Source organism: Nelumbo lutea, chromosome 4 (assembly GCF_056320005.1).
Source record: "Nelumbo lutea isolate HS-2025 chromosome 4, American lotus-T2T, whole genome shotgun sequence".
Lineage (NCBI taxonomy): Eukaryota > Viridiplantae > Streptophyta > Magnoliopsida > Proteales > Nelumbonaceae > Nelumbo > Nelumbo lutea.
The window spans coordinates 43,920,647-43,942,339 of NC_142687.1; the positions used below are offsets into that span (position 1 = coordinate 43,920,647).

The 21,693-nt window shown below is 35.4% G+C and overlaps 1 protein-coding gene across 1 annotated transcript; it reads left to right on the forward strand.

Annotated features, from left to right (window-relative positions):
• Nucleotides 1–13,143: 13,143 nt before the first annotated feature.
• Nucleotides 13,144–17,603, forward strand: LOC148855491 (pentatricopeptide repeat-containing protein At4g38010-like). The gene is made up of 3 exons (XM_088984915.1): nucleotides 13,144–13,577; nucleotides 15,767–15,820; nucleotides 15,980–17,603. Exons 1-3 carry the CDS (start codon nucleotides 13,144–13,146, stop codon nucleotides 17,601–17,603), a joined length of 2,112 nt encoding a protein of 703 aa, XP_088841041.1.
• The last annotated feature ends 4,090 nt before the right edge of the window (nucleotides 17,604–21,693 follow it).

Genomic DNA, 21,693 nt, shown 5'->3' on the forward strand with positions numbered 1-21,693 from the left:
GGAAATAAATGTACTTGTGAACTAGTTTAACTTCATCCCCAAGAGATTAGCAAGGGTGAAGTTGAAAGGGAAGTTTAGGGAGAGTAAAGGCCTCTTCACATGGTATTCTAGGGAAAACATGTGAACGGGTTTATATAACATGGTAGGTTTTGTCACTAAAAAAGGTTTTCTAATCCCATTAGGTATGACGATACAATTAAGGTTCTTGAAGAATAGTTGTTTCAGAAAAAAAACACTATAGCCACGTTGGTTCAAAATGGATGCATGTCAAGGAAATAAGAACTAAGTCGAAAATAATGTAAGCTAAATGTAGTATGAAAGGATTTGTAAACTCATCATTTAATAGATGATATGGCCTTTGATGAGGTTGAATAGCAAAAACTGTGCTATCATAATCAATCCCAAATAGTTGGGATGAGACTTTGCTGAGTTGAAGCGAGTATTAGAATAAAATGATGTTTTATTGATGTTTTCATTTTCAGTAACTATGTTTCGATGGATGATTTTCATTTAACAACAATGTAACCGTGGTTTTTGGTAGTTTCTTTAGAATCAAGATGCTCAAGTCCTATTTAGGGTTTTCTTGATCTAATGGATTATTGTAAGGTGGTTTAGGAAGGCCTCAAAAAAAGTTTTCTATAACATTCTATCAAATCCCAATCATAATTTCATTATAGAAATCCCATCCTATTGCAATCATTGTATATTGGTAGTATAATGCATGCTTTGCATAATATGCATAGTTGCACCCAGAGGCCAAACAGAGCCCTTGTGCAACCATAGTCTTGTTCTGGATCCACCTCTACCACATATGAGCTCTTTGTTCATGTTAATTTGGACCAAGAGGTGCTTCGGATTATTTTTAGTGTTTACCTAGGACTACCTAACCCATTATGTATTATTTTTTGGCATTGCTCAGTTTGCTTTGCTGGACTAGGAGTTGGCTAACCAATGGATTGAAGTTTGGTTATTGTTCATTGTGGTTTAAAATAGAATATAAAAATAAGTAACCAATTTCCCTATATAGTTGACATGACGAGAGAATGTGAGTGCATGGGCATAGTTGGTAGGAATCAAAAGGATTAAAGGAGGTGAACTTTGTTTTGTGTACCTCTTGAGTCAACAGAGTTTTTTTGGAGAATTGGCTTCATTAGAAGTTTAAGGAAATTTTCCTTAAAATGGGCTTTAAGGCCATATAGATTATATGAGTAAATCCAAATGCCTAATGTGGTAGAATCTTCATTAGTTGGAATTTTTACACCATTTCTTTATAATTTTATTTGTTGTTTGCAGTCATATATTGGATTCTAGTATGTGATGTTTGTCCAGACACAGGTCATGGATATTTTGAAATTAATCAGAGAGGAATTAAGTGGAAAACCAACTAGGATACCTCATGAGATGTGATGATTCATGGTTATAAAGAAAATTGAAACGCTCACCTCAACAAATTGATTCTTTGTTGTACACAATAGAAAACAAAAAATGGATTTTCAAAGGGAAATATAGAGGATGGAGATGATATCATGCTGGCATTGAGAACGTATTTTAACCATTCAATTATTACTTTCTATTTTCACATCTTAGGTATAAGCTAAGGTTGTTTAGAGTATATTTTTTCATTCTAATGAGTTCATCTATTATTATTATTGTGGTAAACTCAATGCTTCTATCTAATATTTTTAGCAAGGCAATATGCCTATGATATAATGCATATATATATGAAATTTTTACAAGTTATATTACTTAGGCCTTGTCCATTTTTTAGTAAACATGGGTGAGTAAGTTGGTCAATGCTAGTGTGAGAGTTGACCAATTCACCCGCGTTAATGTTTTGGTATTAGTGGGTTCAACGAAAAAGAACAAATTCTGAGTAGTTCAATTACTTGGGCATATTACCCTTCACATATTTAGGCAAATAACTTTCTCATCTATGAGAAAAATTACTTGGGCATATTACCCTTCACATATTTAGACAAATAACTTTCCCATCTACGAGAAAAATTACTAACACATGATGGTGCAACATTACAGCTTCGATGATTGTTTTATCCATATGAACTAGGCTTTAGAGTGAGGTGGCAAAATATTGAATTGTGGTGGGGTCACTTTTTACATCATCTAACTAGGACTGGACTGTGGAGTTTTGGAAGATAAAGTAAGTGCAGTCTTATCTATATATGGCTACAAGTCCAATCCTCTAAATTATGGTGGTTATATTCGATAACTAGTAAATAAAAAAAAAAGCATATATAATTACCAATGCACTTTGGAATTGAATGTGGGAATCCCTATATCTAAGTATTAACATTTTACTAATTTTTCATGTAAAATTTGGAAGTTTGTTAACTTAAAAGCATAACAAAGTAACTTGTAAAATAGTGAAATTTAAATGTTGATTATTTAAAAGAAAATTAAAATTTTGGTTCCAGATGTTCTTACATATTGATGAATGAAGAATAACTTTATTCCACATTTAATTGTTGAAGTTCCAAATTTTCTATTTGAGAAAACAACAAAGAATTAGAGCTTAAGGAGATATGTGCTATCATAGTGGAACTTAGAAGTTACCATAAGATCGGCTACAAGTAAGACATTGATTAGTGCATCAATTGAAATGACATTGTAAACATTTGATCTGTCTTAATTATTTTGTTGGGAGAATCGACAAAATTTTCAAACAAATCCTATAAGCAAGTTCAAAATTATCAGAATGTATCATGTAGAATACGCTTCATTTAAACATTAGTAACCAAGTGTAGATAGAAGTTTGCAAATTGTTAAACTAAAAAAAAGGAATATTGTACTATTTCATGCTTGATCCTCAATACTCTCTTTTTTCAATATCAAGAGTATTGATCCTTTGAATCTTGACCATAAGAGTCTAGATTTTTTCTTCACAGAGTGTGTCTCACACCAACCGCACATCGGAAACATCTTTTATACTTGTTTGTTGTTATTCATGGGGAGATGATCCCCATTCATGATGGGATGTGCAATGAGGCTGGTGTGAAGTGCACTCTATGAGAACAAATCCCAATTATAAATATAAGGAGGTGGTCAAAGGGGACACCAATGGAAGCTTGTAGCCTTGTGGGAGTATTGAGTATAGTATATATCGTTTTCGTTTCGTGTTGTAAATAGTGTTGAGACAATGTGTTATATCATAGCCTTGGGTTAGGTCGGGTTGTTCACTGGGCTAAAGTTATTTCTTTTAAAAAATTGAAAAAAAAAACTTCAAATTTTAATTTTATATGAATTTTGATGTATACAATTTCTTATATATATAATAATTAAATAAAATAGTATAATAAAAAAATATTTATTTTATTAATATTTTATATACTATATATTATTATAATTATAATTTATATAATATATTATATACTATGTATTATATATATATGAATATATATATATATATGGGTTGTGCCACCGGCCATACCAACCCACGGACCACAAGTGCCATGATACGACAGAGCAGGCCATGCTGACCCGGCCCACTAACCTGAAACCCCAGGCCCGACATGGCCCATCAGCCCATATAATCACGTTGGGCTGTGCTGCAACGGTCCGACCATCTGGGTCAATAGTGATTCGAAAACCATGATAAAAATCCACTTGATTGGTTATTACTTTTTTGATATGATGGTTGATTGGGTTGTATTATTTTTCATTATCAGCTGAGTATTTTGACATATATACATACATACATACATACATACATATATATATATATATATATATATATGTATGTATGTATAGTCAAACCCTATAATTATAGCCACATATTTTAGTAATTTAAAAACAATAGAGTTTTTTTTTTTGGGGGGGGGGGGGTTTCCTTTGCTCTTTTCATCAGGAAGTTTGTTTGTCTTGGTAGTTTGTAACTGAATAAGTGATGATAAGCTCGGAAAAGCCAACTATAACCAATAAATCACTGATGTAGCAAGAAACAGGAAAATATCATTGAAAGTGTTACTGTGTTAGTTATGTAAAGTGAACTAGATACTTTGTTGTTTTGATATATGGACCCTCAAAGAGATAAGATAATAAGACCTACCAAGAAATGTTAGCCATCTAAGAGCCTTATTTATTCAGTTGGCTAAACCAAATTTAAAGGGATTATCTAGTGTTACACATGTCCTATATGGTTAGTTACTCTCATTTAGTTACCCAAAAGCATGACACTCTTAAATTGTAAAAAAAAAAAACGTTATTTTTACCTTTACTTAGTTACCATTTCATCAAGAATTGAAACCCCTGTACTTGGGAAACTAAAAAGGGAAAAGACAACAACAATCTCAATTTTGAAGAGATCAATCTGGTTTTGGAGACTCAACGCAGACTGAGCTTCTTTCTTTATTCAAAGGCTTCGATGATTGGGTGACTTACGAGATACACAAAGTTGGAGTTAGGAATAAGACTCAAACAATCATTGGCTTGATGAGAAGAAATGGGGCTTTGGGCTGTTGGTAGCTGCAAAATCACAACTAGGAAGATAGGTCATTGGACATTAGCTTGATCTTTTCATTCAATAGGGTCCAAAGATACAACAAACATTCTTGTTGATTCACTTGCATGAAAGGATGTTCATTGACAGAATTTATATCGGAGGTCTACCCACAGCTCATGGTGTTCTTTGGGTGTTGGGGTCATGCTCTTGTATGTGCTAGTTTGGGGAAGTTTTGATCACTTTCGTCATTTCTCTCTACTTCCCTTCCTATCTCTGTTCTTTTCTCCCTCTTAGAATTATTAATAAAAAAAGGAAAACTACTGAGTATTTTAAAAATAGACTCCATTTTATCTATTCTCTCTGTCCCCTATGGCTAGATCTGAAAAAGAAAGGAAAAAATATGGCAGAGGATATAATGTAAGGAAAAAGAATATCACCCTGTTAGGCAAGTGGCTATGAGACTCCCAATGGAAGAGACTATGGCATCAAGCTGTGATTAGCATTCATGGCAAATAGATAAATGGTTGGGATGTTGGCTTATCTCCTTGCACCATGTTGGCTTCCCCGTGGAAATTCATGGTAATCTCCCTTGCTTTCTCAATCTTATTTAATATGATGTTTATTCTGAGATTAAAATTCTGTTTTGGGAAGACCTCTAGAAGGGGAATTTCAATTAAAACCAGACCACATAAGAGATGCAAAGGCAGATCAAACAAAGAAAACTTGAATATAACTAAAATAGTTAATAGAATTTACTAATTACTATGTTGTTTCTTATACTCAATAAATTAATGGATTATTGCAATGACAAGGAGAAAAAAAAATCTTAGCCAACCACAACTACAAATTCCAGCTATTCTGAAATCTGAATCAACATAGAGGAAGACAAGAAATGCTTAGCATTTCAAATAAATTAGACAAACTACTAGTTAAACCAGGACTTGGCAAAACCTTTCCACTAGTTATAGAGGTATTGGTAACTTTGTGGTACTTCTCTATTAATCAGTTATTAATCGGTAACAATAAAACTTTGATTGATAAGACTAAAGTTTAGCTAAATGCAAAGCTAGAACAACAAAGAAATGTTTAAGATCAAAAGACTTTAAGATAAGTTGGACTAATAGACATAATACATGTTTTGTAGTTTTAGTAAAAAGAGTGTATTGATGGAGGTCAATTAAGATTGATGATCATGAGTTACCTTTACCCCAAACTAACCACTTCCCACACCTTGGATCAATTATCCACAATAAGAGAGAAATTTAAGAGGGTGATCAGTTGGCCAAATTGCTTTTGACATTTATTAACTCTTGCTTCCCAGTTCAAGAATGATCCCATCGTCATGTGTGGAATCCAGCTTTGTATTATTTGTATTTCAGGATAATGGCTTAAGTTGATTGTCATTCACTCCAAGTGGTGCAGCAAATTTAGTATCAATTGTTTTTGAGGGTAGGCAGCCCTTCAAAGATACCATAAGAAGACTATCTTCTAATAAAAAAAATTGATTACTATTTTCAAGTACTCTAGGTTTAAGTGAGAGATTCGCTTGTCACCATGTGAATTATGTTCTTTAAATTTAAAATTGTGGCTTTGCTTATCGTTGTAGGTTTAGGGGAGTATTAGAAAGATCTAGGTAACATAGTACCAAGAATAGATGAATATCACTTTGGTAACCCAAAGTGATATGAGGCAAATTCCATTCCAATAATTTGAGATGAAGTTGTACCAAAGGAATGAACAAAATATTAGAAAACCAACGTAGAGACAATCCTAAAAAACTACTCAACGTAGAGACAAAGTCCACATTTACCAGCCTAGGCATCTACAGAATAAGATTGATTCCAACTTACACAATGTACACAAGCTAGGAATAGTCTTCATAAGATGGCATGGTTTTCACAACAGCTGGATTCACCCTTTCCAAAAGCTAATCTCTTTTTTTTCTTCTCCTTTCCACTGCAAGCAACTAAGTGAACAATAATGACTTTCTAATAAGAAAATACTTGCATATCCCACCTAATTGGCTTGCTTGCTATTGTAATGAAGTATATTTCATTAAAGAGAAATGCTAGTGTTATTGGCAAGGAGTGTCATGGGCCTTATTTCCTTAAATCACAAGAAAAATGATAAAACCAAATAGGGGATGTTTTGCAAATAAATGGGTTATGTGCAATTTAGTTTTGTCAGTTTGTGATTAAAGGGGAAGGGTAGGACCAAATAGGGGATGTTTTGAAAATAAATGGGTTATGCCAATAATCTAATATGATCCTAATTCTAAACCTCTAAACAGTAGTTAGTTGTGTTGAGCTTTGCTCATGAGGATAAAGACGTACTCTCTGATTTTATTTTTTACCTTCTTCATCCACGTAGTATTTGTGAAGTTAAAACAAACTCACTCTGGAAAGTTGAAATATTGAATTTTGAATAGATAAACACACACTCTCTGCATTTTTATTGGGTTGGGACTTCTATAAATGGATAAACACACAAACTCTTATAAAAAACTACTTAAATTAAAGATTGTAGTTTGATACTCAAACCTATAGCAGCATTTATGGAATCATAAAACACACAAACCTGCATCTTCACTTGTTAGTTCCTCAACAGCCCATCCATCTCATTGATACCTTGTTAGTTCCTCAAGAGAGAATTTTGTGGAGTAGTGGACCACCATCGCCCACAGGCTAACAAAAAGACCACATTGGATCAAACCACAATATGCCTTGACAGACCAAGAGGCTAGCATGTGTGAGCCTCATTGGGCTTTAGGAAAGGACCCTTTACAGGCCAAGAGGTTGGCATGCAAATCACGGAACAACACTTGAAAAGAAAAGGACAAAATATATAGATGGGCTCAATAGCTCTACTTTGGGTGATTTTGAGGAAGGTAAAAGCAAAACACTAGTGGGGAATGAAGTTATTGGCGGTGCAATTCAACAAACAGCTTTTGGTAAAAGCTTGTGCCATACGCAATGGCCAAGTTTGAACTCTTGGATGCTGCCGAAGAGTGGTTGTGTCTCATGACTCATCCATTGATTTGAACGACAAAAGAAATAGCACTAAAGTTGTTGGTATGTGGGCAGAATGTGATGGGCCAGAATTATTTGATTTGATTGCAAGGTTCTTGTGATGATTTTAACCCCCCCTCCCCCCCCCCCAAAAAAAAAAATTAAAAATAATAATAAAAAAAAAAGGATTAAAGCAGGTAGATGTAGGATACTTGATTAAGGCCCAACTCCATCATGCTTGGAGAATCTCAGTGGTTGTGCAAGGCTTCACGTGTGGACTGCAACATTGCTTCATGCAATTCCTCTTGGGCATTTAGTTAGTGTTAGAGCATCTACCTTAGTTATCTAGATTGGAGCAATTGAATTTCTGGGAGCATGGGGCTCAGGTTAGATTTTGTTGCTATAAAATTCAAAGAATTTCTTCATGAGGCCTTAATCTACATTCTACAATTCAAAAGATGGTTGTATAGATTGTTTGTTATAGGGTGGCAGAAAAGAATTGAAGTTAGAGAGACAAAGCAGCTGGTACTAACTGGCACTTTTGATTGATGTATGATTGAGACCCAAAACTCATTGTGTGGTTTCCCTTCTTGAAACAGAGAATGAAAGCTCCGACTAAGACTTAAGGAACTGGTGCTGCTCTGCCCCACTACTTTCACTCATTCACCGCTTAGGTCAAATCAAGTTAGCCTTCTCTCCCTGATTTGCTAATCAGCCACTGATTTCATACTTCTGCCTTGCATACTTCATACCATGTAATTATGTAAGTGTAGAATTTTCACAAAGGAAAACTAAATGTCAATTGTTTATTTTCTTTTTGCATTTCACTCATTTGTGCACTCAAAGAGTCCACCTCTGGTTGTTGCTTTTAAGTCCTCTACTTGATTTTAATTATTCGTTGGAAAAATAGAAATTAATACACATTGCCACCTCTGCTCAATGCATAATTTGTGGTTGATACTCAATCCTTGTATTTCTAATTTGTTTAAACATTAGGCTTGGAATGAAGTAGGTAAGTTTATATTGCATAGTTAATAATTATATTTTCATACATGATTTTATATCTCTAAAAATGTGATTTCTAACTTATTTTCTCGTATTTTCTTATAGGTCAAACATGCTAAAGGAGATACTTCACATGCGCAACTAAACACCAATTTAATCAAATTTTACAAGTCATTTTTTTTTGGGTGGGGGGGGGGGGGCAGATTAAGTTTCATGTATTCAAGAACCTTGAATTTGTAATAGATTTTAAACACATGGATGTATTAAAACACCTTGAGATACAATTCATTTTTTCATTATAAAATCTTTTATTGGACTTTGCATTCAAGTTTCATCTTTTATTATGAATGGAATATATTGTGCTTGTATTTGGTACAGGAAAAAAAATGCCATCAATTATATATCAACAATTTTAGCTACAAATAGTTAAAAACGGTAGCTATGATTCATGTTTTTTGCTACAGGCTGCTTATACCGTAGCTATAGGTATTTATTTTAGTAGCAGACAACCTAAATAGTTATAGTTTTTAAATTGTAGCTACGGTCAAAGTAGATTATAGCTATAGATTCATATTTTTATCTACTGTCATTTCATAACCGTAGCCATAGATCTAATAGGCATTTAGAAACTGTACCTATAGATGAACAATTAGCTATGGTTGTAAAGCAAACCGTAGCTATAGTGTCAAATTTTTAGCCACGGTTACCTAGAAAATCGTAGATAAAACTTCACATATGATTATTGAAGTAGGCTTTAGCTACGGACATAAACCGTAGCTATTGTCGATAGCCATTGCGATGGTTTTTCAGATTTATAGCTATGGTTTTGTCCATAGCTACAGGTCTCTTTTCTTATAGTGTTTACACACTGTTAAGAAGTGTCTCATTCCCAACAAAGTGGTATCATAGCTTTGTTTGAAGTAATTTTAGGTGTGTAAATCATAAAACTTCACATATAATTATTGAAGTTGGCTTTAGCCACAGACATAAACCGTAGCTATTGCCTATAGCCTGCGACGGTTTTTCAGATTTATAGCTACGGTTTTATCCATAGCTACAGGTCTCTTTTCTTATAGTGTTTACACACTGTTAAGAAGTGTCTCATTCCCAACAAAGTAGTATCAGAGCTTTGTTTGAAGTAATTTGGGGTGTGTAAATCATGGATGTTGGTACAAATCGAATGGTTATGCTGAACGGAAAAAATTAGACCATTTGGAAACCGATATTGGAAGACTTGTTGTATTGTAGGGACTTATATGGACCTATTGAAGGAAAAGAATCCAAACCAAAAGGGATGTCCATTGAGGAATGGAAGAAACTTGATAGAAAAGCTATGGGGGTACTTAGACAATGGATAGAAGATAGTGTCTTTCACCATATTTCTACAGAAACTTCAACACACTCTCTTTGGAAAAAGTTCATATGAAAGAAAAACAATGAGAAACAAAGCTTTCTTAATGAGAAAGCTTGTGAACTTGAAGTTCAAGGAAGGTATATCAATTGCGGAGCATTTAAATGAAATGAAAAGCATTGTAAATCAGCTCTCCTCCATGAGAATGGTGTTAGATGATGAATTGCAAGCCTTGTTGTTGCTTAGCTCTTTGCCGGATAGTTAGAAGACATTGGTGGTGTCTCTAAGTAACTCTGCATCCGATGGGGTTTTCACAATGAGTCAAGTTACAACAACTTTATTGAATGAAGAAACTAGAAAAAAGACATCCGGTTCAACCCAAAGTGAAACACTTGTTGTAGAAAATCAGGGGTGATAGTCCAAGGGAAAGTCCAAGTCCAGAAAGGGGATTACATGTTACTATTGTAAAAAGTCGGGACATATGAAGAAGAATTGCAGAAAACTAAAGAAAGAACACAAAGAAAAGGGTGAAGAAAAAGAAAAAAAAGAAACCACTACACTTGCTTTCGATGGAGAGTTAATCATTCTCAGGTTATGAAGAATCTTGCATTAATATCACATGTCATGACATGAATTGGGTAATTGATACCAATGCCTCCTACCATGCTACCCTAAGGAAAAATTTCTTTACTTCATACAAATCTAGTGATTTTGGTGTAGTTAAGATGGGAAATAGTGGTACATAAAAAATTGTGGGGATTGGTGATGTACACATGAAGTCAAATTCTGGTTGTAAATTGATTCTCAAGGATGTGATACATGTTTCAGACCTTCGATTCAACCTAATTTCGTTAGAAAAATTAGATGAAGGGTATTCTAATCACTTTAATAATAGGTGTTAGAAGCTTACCAAAGGCTCTATTTTAGTGGCAAGAGGAAGAAGGTGTTATACTCTTTACAAGACTTAAACACATGTTTGCAAGAGTGAGATGAACATAGTTGAATAGGTGTCTATAGATTTATGGCACACATTGCTAGGCCACATGAGTGAAAAAGGCCTACAAATTCTCACATAGAAATAACTCCTCCCCAACATGACAGATACACCTTTAACTCAATGTGTTCATTGTTTAGTTGGCAAGCAACATAAAGTTTTGTTTTAGAAAAATTCTTTCAAAAGAAAATCTGATGTGTTGGAATTGATTCATTCCGACGTGTATGGTCCTATGAAATTCAAAACTGTTGGTGGTGCCTCTTATTTTGTCACTTTCATAGATGATGCATCTAGAAAAGTGTAGGCATATGCAATGAAACACAAAGATGATGTCTTAGAAACATTTAAATAATTTCATGCCAAAGTTAAAGGGGAGACGGGAAAGTCTCTCAAATGTATTTGTATGAATAATGGTGCAGAATACATTGGTCCATTTGAGGAATATTGTAGAATTCATGGCATTAAGCATGAACAGTCCATTCTCAAGACATCACAATAAAATGGTGTGGCTGAAAAGATGAACCGCACTATTGTTGAAAGAATTAGATGTATATTGTCTCATACAAAATTACCAAAAAGTTTTTGGGGAGAAGCAATGTCCATGGCATGTTATTTGATCGATTTATCTCCATCATCCCCCTTGAATGTTAATGTTCTGGAAAGAGTGTGGACAGGAAAAGATGTTTTCAATAAACACTTAAGAGGCATTTGTGCATGTTCTAAAAGAGAACAGATCCAAGCTTGATGACAAATCCAAGTAATGCATTTTCTTGGGATATGCAGATGAGAAGTTCAGCTACAGGTTATGGGATCTTATTGAGAGGAAAGTTGTTAGAAGCTAAGATGTGGTCTTCTTTGAAGACTAAACCATTGAAAACATTGGCAACGTTGAACAGCCACAACCTTGTTCTAGTGATCTAATTGAGTTAGATCTAATTCCTCCTCAAGTTGTGCATTGTGATGCAAGAGAAGAAAAAGAAAATCAAGAAAATGTAAGTGATGATGATCACATATAGCATGATGAGAAGGGGGAGCAACCCCCTCAAGATTTACCAAACATGCCACTAGTAAGAAGGTCCACTAGAGAGAGGCAACCAGCAAGGAGGTACCCACCTGAAGAATTTGTTATGCTTATCAATGAAGGAGAACCAGAAAGCTATGAAAATGTGTTATCTAGTGAACACAAAGTTGAGTGGTTAAAAACCATGCAAGAAGAGATGAATTACTTGCATGAGAATCACACATTTGATTTGATGAAATTGCTTAAAGGCAAGAAAGCACTCAAGAACAAGTGGGTGTTTAAATTGAAGGCTGAAAACAAAAATTCACAACCAAGATACAAGTTAAGGCTAGTTGTGAAAGGTTTTGGGCAAAAGAAGGGTGTTGACTTTGATGATATTTTTTCTCTCATTGTGAAAATGTCATCAGTATGTGTTGTATTGGGGTTGGTTGCAAGTTTGGACCTGGAAGTTGAGCAATTAGATGTGAACATGACATTTCTCCATTGTAATTTGGAGTAAGAGATTTACACGGAGCAACCAAACGGATTCAAAGTAAAAGGGAAAGAACACATGGTATGCAAACTCAAGAAAAGTTTGTATGGGTTGAAACAAGCTCCAGGTACAAAAAGTTTGACCCATTTATGATGGATCATGAGCACACAAGAACAACTTCAGATCATTGTGTGTTTGTTAAGAAATTTCAAGTGGCGATTTTATTATCCTTTTACTTTATGTTGATGATATGTTGCTTGTTGGTCATGATGCTAATAAAATTGACAGGTTAAAGAAAGAATTGAGCAAGTCTTTTTCTATGAAAAACATAAGACCAATAAAGCAAATCTTAGGCATGAAGATCTTTTATCATGGTTTTCAAAACCAAATCGGACCGGAAAAACCAGGAACCGGTAAAGTGACCGGTTTCGTTTTCACCCCAGAATTGGATTTACTTAAAAAATGTTGATTTTGGTCAGCAAACCACTGAACTAGGCAATTAAATGTTCGAACCATTCGAACAGCTTTGACCATTTTTTTAATTTTTTAATTTTTTATATTTTTTTATCAAAACAGGCCGACTGTTCGGGTCGAATAGTCGGATTGTTCAACCCGATAACCGGACCCCTGACCAGTTCGGTCTCCGGGTCGGTTTTAAAAACCATGTCTTTCATGATAGAAAAACCAAAAAGTTGTGGTTGTCACAAGAGAGATACATTGAAAAGGTGCTTGAAAGGTTCAATATGAACAAGGTAGAATTGGTTGGGTCTCATCTTGTAGGTCATTTTAAATTGAGCTCAAAACAAAGTCCTACAAATGGAAAAGAAAAAGAAGAAATGAAGAAAGTTCCTTATGCTTTAGTAGTTAGTAGCTTGTTGTATGTTATGGTTTGTATAAGACCAGACATTGCACATGTTGTTGGTGTTGTTATTAGGTTGCTTGCTAATCCTAGAAAGGAACATTGGAAAATAGTGAAATGGATTTTCAGGTATCTCTGGGATTCCTCTAAAGTATGTTTGAGTTTTGGATATGGTAAGCCAATGCTAGAAATCTTTACAGATGCAGGCATGACAGGATATATTGATTCTAGAAATTTCACATCAGGTTATCTATTTACCTTTGCCGAGGGAGGTATTTCATGGCAATCTAAATTGCAAAAATATGTTGCATTATCTACCACAGAAGCTGAATACATTGTGGTGACTGAAGCTTGTAAGGAGATGTTGTGGATGAAGAGGTTCTTACAAGAACTTGATTTGCAGCAAGATTGGTGTATTGTCCATTGTAATAGTCAAAGTACCATTCACTTAAGAAAATTTTCCAGCTTTCATTCTAAATTCAAACACATTTATGGGAGATATCGTTGGATTAGAAATGTGTTGGAGAAAAAGCTAGTGCAACTAGAAAAGATCCATACCGACAAGAATGGTTTGGATATGATGATCAAAGCATTACCAAGGGAAAAATGTGAGCTTTGTAGAAGCATTGCAGGCTTAGGAGTTACACACTCCTGTGTGTAGGTGGGGACCACTCATGTGGAGGTGGGAACCACTCATGCATTAGAGTCTCCTGCCTAACACATAACTTGAGAAAGTTGGTAAGAAAGACAAATAATGTTGAGGCTCTTGATGTTCTCTCATTAGTGAAAATGAAACAAATTGTCTTGTCTTATTTCATGATTAGTGGATGGTGGGACCCACTCTCGACTATCCTTTGGCTTTTCCAACAAGCCTTATTTTGTCTTGGTGAGAAGAGTCCCTTGAAATTCTTGATTCTCACATTGGTATCCTCTTTGAGAAGAAAAAAGAGAAGAGAGTGGGAAGAAAATGTTCATCTTTTACAAGAGAATAAAAAGAGATTCAAGCTTCTTAGTATGTGAACAAGTGCACATTCAATCAACCATTGTGACTGTTGTTTTACACTTGTTCCATCAAGGATTTTGGTGGGTTTTCTTGGCTCTTCAATAATAGTCTTGGAGAGGGTTTGGGCAGTTTGTTAGGTGAGATCTTTCTCGTGTTTATTGGTTGAAATATATCTTGTTTGATTATTATTTTGTATATCCAAGAAAGGTTTTTGTCTCTTGAAGTTGCTAGTCTCTAATTAGAACTAGAGAGGTTGTAATTCTCATTTATCTTATTGATAATGGAAAATTTTCTGGGTTAGTGCCCCGTGGTTTTTACTCTTCGCATTGGAGAGGTTTTTCATGTTAAAAATTCTGGTGTGCTATTTTACTTATGGTGTTTGATTAGTTTACTCATTAGCTATTACTTGTTGTTTCTCATTTGTTAATTACATTTCTGATTTACACATTGTTAAGAAGGAATTTCATTTCCAACAAATCTTATTCACTTGCATTTGTTTTAGACTTCCCTTGTGTGACTTGGCCCCATCTACCAGAAATGGAGAGGGCTGCCTAACCCCTTCCCTCTCCATTACACTGTTAAGAAGGAATTTCATTTCCAACAAATCTTATTCACTTGCATTTGTTTTAGACTTCCCTTGTGTGACTTGACCCCATCTACCAGAAATGGAAAGGGCTGCCTAACCCCTTCCCTCTCCATTACACTGTTAAGAAGGAATTTCATTTCCAACAAATCTTATTCACTTGCATTTGTTTTAAACTTCCCTTGTGTGACTTGGCCCCATCTACCAGAAATGGAGAGGGCTGCCTAACCCCTTCCTTTTCCATTCCATACTTACCCTATTCATGTTTATTGATTAAAATATATCTTGTTTGATTATTATTTTGTAATTCCAAGAAAGGTTCTTGTCTATTGAAGTTGCTAGTCTATAATTGGAACTAGAGAGGTTGTAATTCTCATTTATCTTATTGATAATGGAAAATTTTCTGGGTTAGTGCCCCGTGGTTTTTACTCTTCACATTGGAGAGGTTTTTCACGTTAAAAATTTTGCTGTACTATTTTACTTGTGGTATTTGATTATTTTACTCATTAGCTATTACTTATTGTTTCTCATTTGTTAATTACATTGCTGATTTAGACACTGTTAAAAAGGAATTTCATTTCCAACAAATCTTATCCACTTGCATCTGTTTTAGACTTCCCTTGTGTGACTTGGCCCCATGAGTTACCTAACCCCTTCCCTCTCCCATTCCAAATTTACCCTATTTATTTAACCCGTGCCTTTTTTTAGTACTCCATATTTACTCCCAAAGTGAGCCACTAGCGGTGTTCATTTGGTTTGGCCAAATATGATCTGTCACAAATCAATTCTGAACATTTTTCTTTAAATGTACTTATTGTGTTTGTCATTTGCCACAGGGTCGTGATTGGGTACAAGATCTACTGTCAGTTCTTACAAAATTTAAATTCCAAAGGATGACAAAGCTAATTGTCAATTCGATGTAATAAATCAGCTTTCCCATCGTTACCATTTAAACCGTATTTTGGATGAATGTCTGGTAGTATTCACCTTTTTAATTGTTGGTTGGAATGATAGGATGCCGTCTATAACTCTCTCAGCTTCTCTGAATTTTAACTTGGACCTTCGCAAGTAAATGCCACTAAATCGTCCGTATCTTAACCCTTCAAATGCCAATGTCATTAAATGTCTCACTCATCAATGTAAACCTAGCCAGTCTCAGCTCCGCCCAGTTGTACCAACCACCAAATACCCTTCTTTGGATATTCTCTCCTTCTTGCAAAAATGCAGGGACAAGGACCAACTCAGCCAAATACATGCACAAATGATATCCACAGGACTTATTCACCATCTCCCTGCTGCCTCAAAGCTTGTAGTCTCTTTTGCCTCAAATCCCCTTGTAGAAACCACATGTATCGCCCGTCTCATCGCTGAACAAATTGAAGGACTTGATATTTATACATGGAATGCCATCATTAGAGGTTACTTGGAGGGAGAATCTCCCAAAGAAGCTATTCTGGTATATGCCCATGTGAGAAGGAAAGGTTTGAAGGTGGACAGTTACAGCCTTATGTTTGCCATCAAGGCTTGTAGACTAATATTAGGGATGCGGGAAGGAGAAGAGATTCATAGTCAAGTTTTCAAAATGGGTTTTTTGTCTGAAATAATTACGCGGACTGCCCTCCTCCATTTTTATGGTGTCTCTGGTAACCCTGAATCTGCACAACAGGTATTTGATGAAAGCCCTCATAGAGATTCAGTTCTCTGGAATGCTCTTATTGCCGCTTATGCTCACAGGAGCTACCTGTACAAGGCACTCTCGGTTGCCTGTGCTATGATCAATGACAGCATCAGACCAAATGGGGTGGCTGTTGTTAGTATTCTTTCAGCTTGTTCTTCTTTGATAGCGCTGAGAGAAGGGAAAATGCTGCATTGTTATGTTCTTAGAAACCTCATTGATGTTGATGTATTCGTTGCCAATGCCTTGATAGACATGTACTCGAAGTGCAGGTGTTTGTTCAATGCTCATCAGCTTTTCCAAAGAATGCCTATGAAAAATGTGATTTCGTGGACTTCAATCATAAACGGTTATAGCAATAGTAACTTCCCAGATGGTGCTTTGGCTCTGTTTAAAGAAATGGAGCGTGCAAAAGTACGACCTGATGAAATTACCATGTTGGGTATTGTTTCTATGTGCTCTAAGTTGGGAAGGTTTGAGCCGGGGGACTGGATTGATAATTATGTTGAGAAAAATGGATTTAAGAAAGAGAATGTTTGTATGGAAAACGTTCTCATGGACATGCATGCCAAATGTGGTAACATCAAGAAAGCTTGTCAAATTTTTGAGCAGATGGAGAAGAAAACTATAGTATCTTGGACCACTATAATACATGGTCTAGCACTGCATGGTAAGGGGATACCTGCTCTTCTTCGGTTCTCTCAGATGCAAAGGGAGGGTTTCAGACCAGACTGCATCGTCTTCCTTAGCATCTTATCTGCATGTAGTCATGCTGGTTTGGTGGATGAGGGGCGTAAATGTTTCAAATCCATGATAGAGGACTACAGCATAACACCATGGATGGAGCACTATGGATGTATGGTAGATCTTCTATGTAGAGCAGGGCTGCTTGACGATGCTTTTGAGTTTGTGGAGAAAATGCCAATAAACCCGGATGTGATTGTGTACCGTATGTTGCTTGGAGCATGTAAAAACCAGGGTAACATCAGTCTAGCAAAGCGAATCATGAATTACTTAACTGAATTAGAGCCAAGACATAGTGGGAATTATATATTAATGTCAAATTGTTATGCATCAATTGGTGAGTGGGACAATGTCAAACAAGTGAGGACAAATATGGTTGTAAGAGGAATAGTTAAACTAGATCCTGCTTGTAGTGAGATACAAGTAAATTGATGTGTATATAATAAATCAGGCTTATTTCACCCTTCATTCTGTGGTTTTCACTGCAACGGTAAGATATCAATGTTTATGGTCAGAAAGAGACTTTGTATTGAATTTCAAATCGTAAGGAGCATTAGTCTTGATTGTTAAAAGTATTGTGGAAACTTCTGATGATATTTGCTGTCCTGGTTTCCTGTAATCATTTCTTGAGGATTAATTGTTTGACTTTCTTCTTGATTTCTTGTCCTGATATTTGCTGTACTGGTTCCTGAAACTAGGAATTCCTGACTGGAATAGTTTGTTACTCTCTACAACGGGATTTTTTGTGCAGGCGCCCTCTCTTTGCTGTGAACTCTCTCTCTCTCAACCCATTTCTATCCTTCTAATTCTCTCTTTCCCCAACAAATCTCATTCGTTCTCTTTCGAACAACCTGCTTTCTGCCCCTTTCTTCTCTGTCATTCTTCCTCCACCAAACTTTGAATGCTAGGAAACCCTATCCTCCATCTGCCCTATCACCACCATCAGGATTTGATATTTGTCTATCGATGCAAAATGTTGAAAGTAAGAAGGGCTTTTACTGTCATTTTCATTTTAGTACATAGGTCAGTGGACAAAGGCTTTGGTGTTGCTTATTACAGACCTTTAACTAGATGCAAAGCTTCAGAGGAGGAGATAGAGGAGCAAGAAACAGTTTGAGGTCTTTGATGCTATGGAGTTTGTTTTTTTATTCTTTGATTAGATTTTGAGCAGCAGTAATCGGTAAATGTACAATCAAATGAACCAAAATATTAAATGGGTTTTACTAAGTACGGACTTTTTCATCAGCTCTTGATTTCCAGTTCCTTTTTTAAGTACTTCTTGCAATATGATAGTACAGCCACTAGCAAGGTTCAAAATATCGATAAAGCCTGATACGCCCTTATCGGTACTTTTCTTCTCTCTTTCTTTTTAAATTTTTTTCAAATCTGATCCGAAACACCCCCTATAGGGGCATATCGGGAAGGCTCCGATACGGCCCGATACGTATTGAAATTTTGAACCTTGGACACTAGTGGTGCATTTAAGAAGAACAGAGTTCAATCTCCTTCAACCCAATCTAGCTGACTCTCTCTCTATGGGGTTTGTGTGTCTACTTGTCTATGTGTGTGTGTGTTTGTGTTTTCGTTTTTGGTCTTTCTTAATTATCCATTTCACATACATGCATGAGAAATAGATATAACTAAAGTTTGCACTACATGACTCTAAGTTTAGAATGTATAGAAGAGAGAATAATACGACTATAGTTTCTTTTATTTAATGATGAAATCCATAGAAATTCTTACACAGGTAAAAACTCTCTCTCTTTATTTTTTCTCCTTGTTTTTCTCTCTTGGCATTAAAGATCACTTTATCAATATTAGTAACGGATGTTCTTTTTCTTGATGAGGTAATCCTGTTATAATTTTTCTTCTGATTTAAAACATATTAATACAAATTCTAATGCTAGCGTATTTGATATCCTATGTAATTTATGAAGAATGATCTTGGCTAAAATCTTGTTGGCGGTACTGACTATTATTTATATTGTATATCAGAATTTAAGAACGACTGATATCTTGAATAAAATGAAGTAATAAATAATTTGCAATTAGATGCTTTCCACTGCAGTGTGTTCATAGGAATGTCTTATGCTAAACTAAGTAGGAACCTTCCCTAGATCCTACAATCATCACCAAATGATTACATGGAAGTCAAGGTAAGAAGTAAGAACAATCCTCATGGATATTTGAACAATAATGAGAATTAGTCAACTTGGAGAGAATTTGATGATTGTGCCACAATACATATTCACAAACTCCAGTGGTAGAATAAATAAGATAGCCTATGGATGAGATGTCTTTGCCACAATGCTTCTTCATAAGCACACAAATTTCTCCACAATTCCATTTGTAGGCCATATGATTAATTTAGTTAGAATTTCTATTTGTCTTTATTTTGAGTTAAAACAGATTAGCATTCATCAAAAGATCCAATACTCAGCTTACCTAAACTGATTATATTTAAGTTGCATGTCTCTATAATTTTCAATGGGGGTTGGATGAAGAGCGGGGGGGATTGCTAGCAAAGATCCAGCATCATCCTCCCAACACTACAAGAAATTTGGGTTAATCCAGCGGTTTAGAGCCAACGGTCAAAAGGAGCACTAGCTTAGGCATACCTAAGGGGGCGGTCATCTCTAGACCACCGCCTCAAACTAAAAACACAAAAAAAAAAAACCTAGGCATACTCTTTGGACTAGCCCAACAGTTTTTGTCTTTAGTCGGAATTGAACTGCTCCAACCAATTTTAGTTTAGATCATCACTAAAATAAAGTGGGGGCCACTATATTCTCTTTATTCGACAAGAAGATAATCCTTTCCTTTTTTCAGCACCAAAATAACTTCATCATCTTATCCTTCTCTTCAACTAATGAGAAAGTTCAAGAATACGGTTTGGATTGAAGAGAAAGAGGGCAAGTAGAGTTTTTGTGAAGATTTGCTCTCATTTGCTACATTGAAATGGTGGAAGAGTATTTTTTTCAGAGCCTTTCTTTTATTTGATTACATGAAAGAAATCACCGACTTGTTTGAGAGAAGATCGTTGGATCTTCATTCTTTCTAGGTGAAAGGTGTTCTAGCTTCAACTTAATGAAATTTCATACACCAGTGACTTAGATCCAAGCTTTCATCTTTAATTTGCGTCTTGGGTTGAAGGTATGTTGGATGCTCTTATATATGTGATCCTATATATTACAATAATTTTTATTAATTAATATTTGATAAATTTATTATTATTTGGGTGCAGGTGGAATTTGCCCCCTAAAGTAAATATGCTTTTTATTCTGTCTACCTTTGGGAGATTGACAAAAAGAGGGAAACTAATGTGAAAATGTATAAAATCTGCTAATTTGTGGATTTTATGGGAGGAAATGAATGCTAGAATTTTTCAAGAAAATGAAAGAAGTCTCACTGAAGTAAAGGAGTATATAATGACAAAGACAACCTCTTGGATGAAAAGTTCAGAATTGTTTGTGGATTACTCTTTTGATGATTTAAAGAGAATTTGAGCAGTGGTGGCATTCATAGCCTCCACAAAGAATAGACTACAAGTAGAATGAGAGCCCCCTCTAGAAGGAATGGTAAAACTGAATTTTAACAGAAACAGACAAGGTAATCTAGGGCCCTCAAGCATAGAAGGGATTCTGAGAGATAAGGATGACAACATCCTATCTTTATTCTCAAGACATATGGTGTTGGTGATTCTATAAGGGCCAAGATACTAGCAGCAGTACAAGGCATACAAGTTGCTAGTCAACTTGGAGTGGAAAACTTGATAGTTGAGGGGACTCTAAGGTAGTGGTCTAGTTGGAAATTTTAGAAATGTTTTTTGGGGTTACAGGAATATTTTGAGGAAAGTTAATTGGTTGACAAGAAATATGGTACCTAGGTTTTAGTGGGTTAGAAGGTCGGCAAATGCAATGTTGATTCGTTGGCTAAACAAGGGGTGACCTTTTTTGGGCTACCTTATAATTGTAATTTAAGCTAATGTGTTTATTTGCTTAATGCTCAACTCCAACATCGTGCCAACTCTTAGTTGTTTGTACACTCTTTCTTTGATTAATAAAATTGCATTCATTTATTAAAAACAAAAAAAAAATGATCAATTTATTGTTTGAGAAGTGATCATTCAAGATAGATTCTGTAAGGATTTCCTTTGTATTCTTTTTGTTGGTGTTGAATGATCAATTTATTAGATAGTGTATGCTCTTATCTCCAATCATATTTATATACATAAACATTTATCAATAAATGAATAATGTTATTGTTTCATGTTTTTATCGACATGTTTTCTATGAATTTCCTTAAACTAGACACTTATGAGACTCATTAGGATGGTAACAGGGCGGATTTGGGGCGGGACACCCCCTCCTCGTCCCCGCCCCAAAGTCAATATACTTTGCCCTGTACTCATCCCGTTTCCGGTGGCGGGGTAGGTTCGGGGCGGGGCATCGATTCCCCATCGGGAACGGGGAATCCTTGAATTTTTCCCACTCCAAGGCAATTATTTAAAAATTATCTATTT

What these genes read in the sequence shown, in the direction of transcription:
- LOC148855491 (XM_088984915.1), top strand. Translation starts at nt 13,144, where the DNA reads ATGAAGAAAGTTCCTTATGCTTTAGTAGTTAGTAGCTTGTTGTATGTT. An exon ending in CTTGATTTGCAGCAAGATTG is followed by an intron (nt 13,578 to 15,766) that starts GTGTATTGTCCA and finishes TTGGAATGATAG; the next exon opens with GATGCCGTCTATAACTCTCT. An exon ending in TTTAACTTGGACCTTCGCAA is followed by an intron (nt 15,821 to 15,979) that starts GTAAATGCCACT and finishes GCAAAAATGCAG; the next exon opens with GGACAAGGACCAACTCAGCC.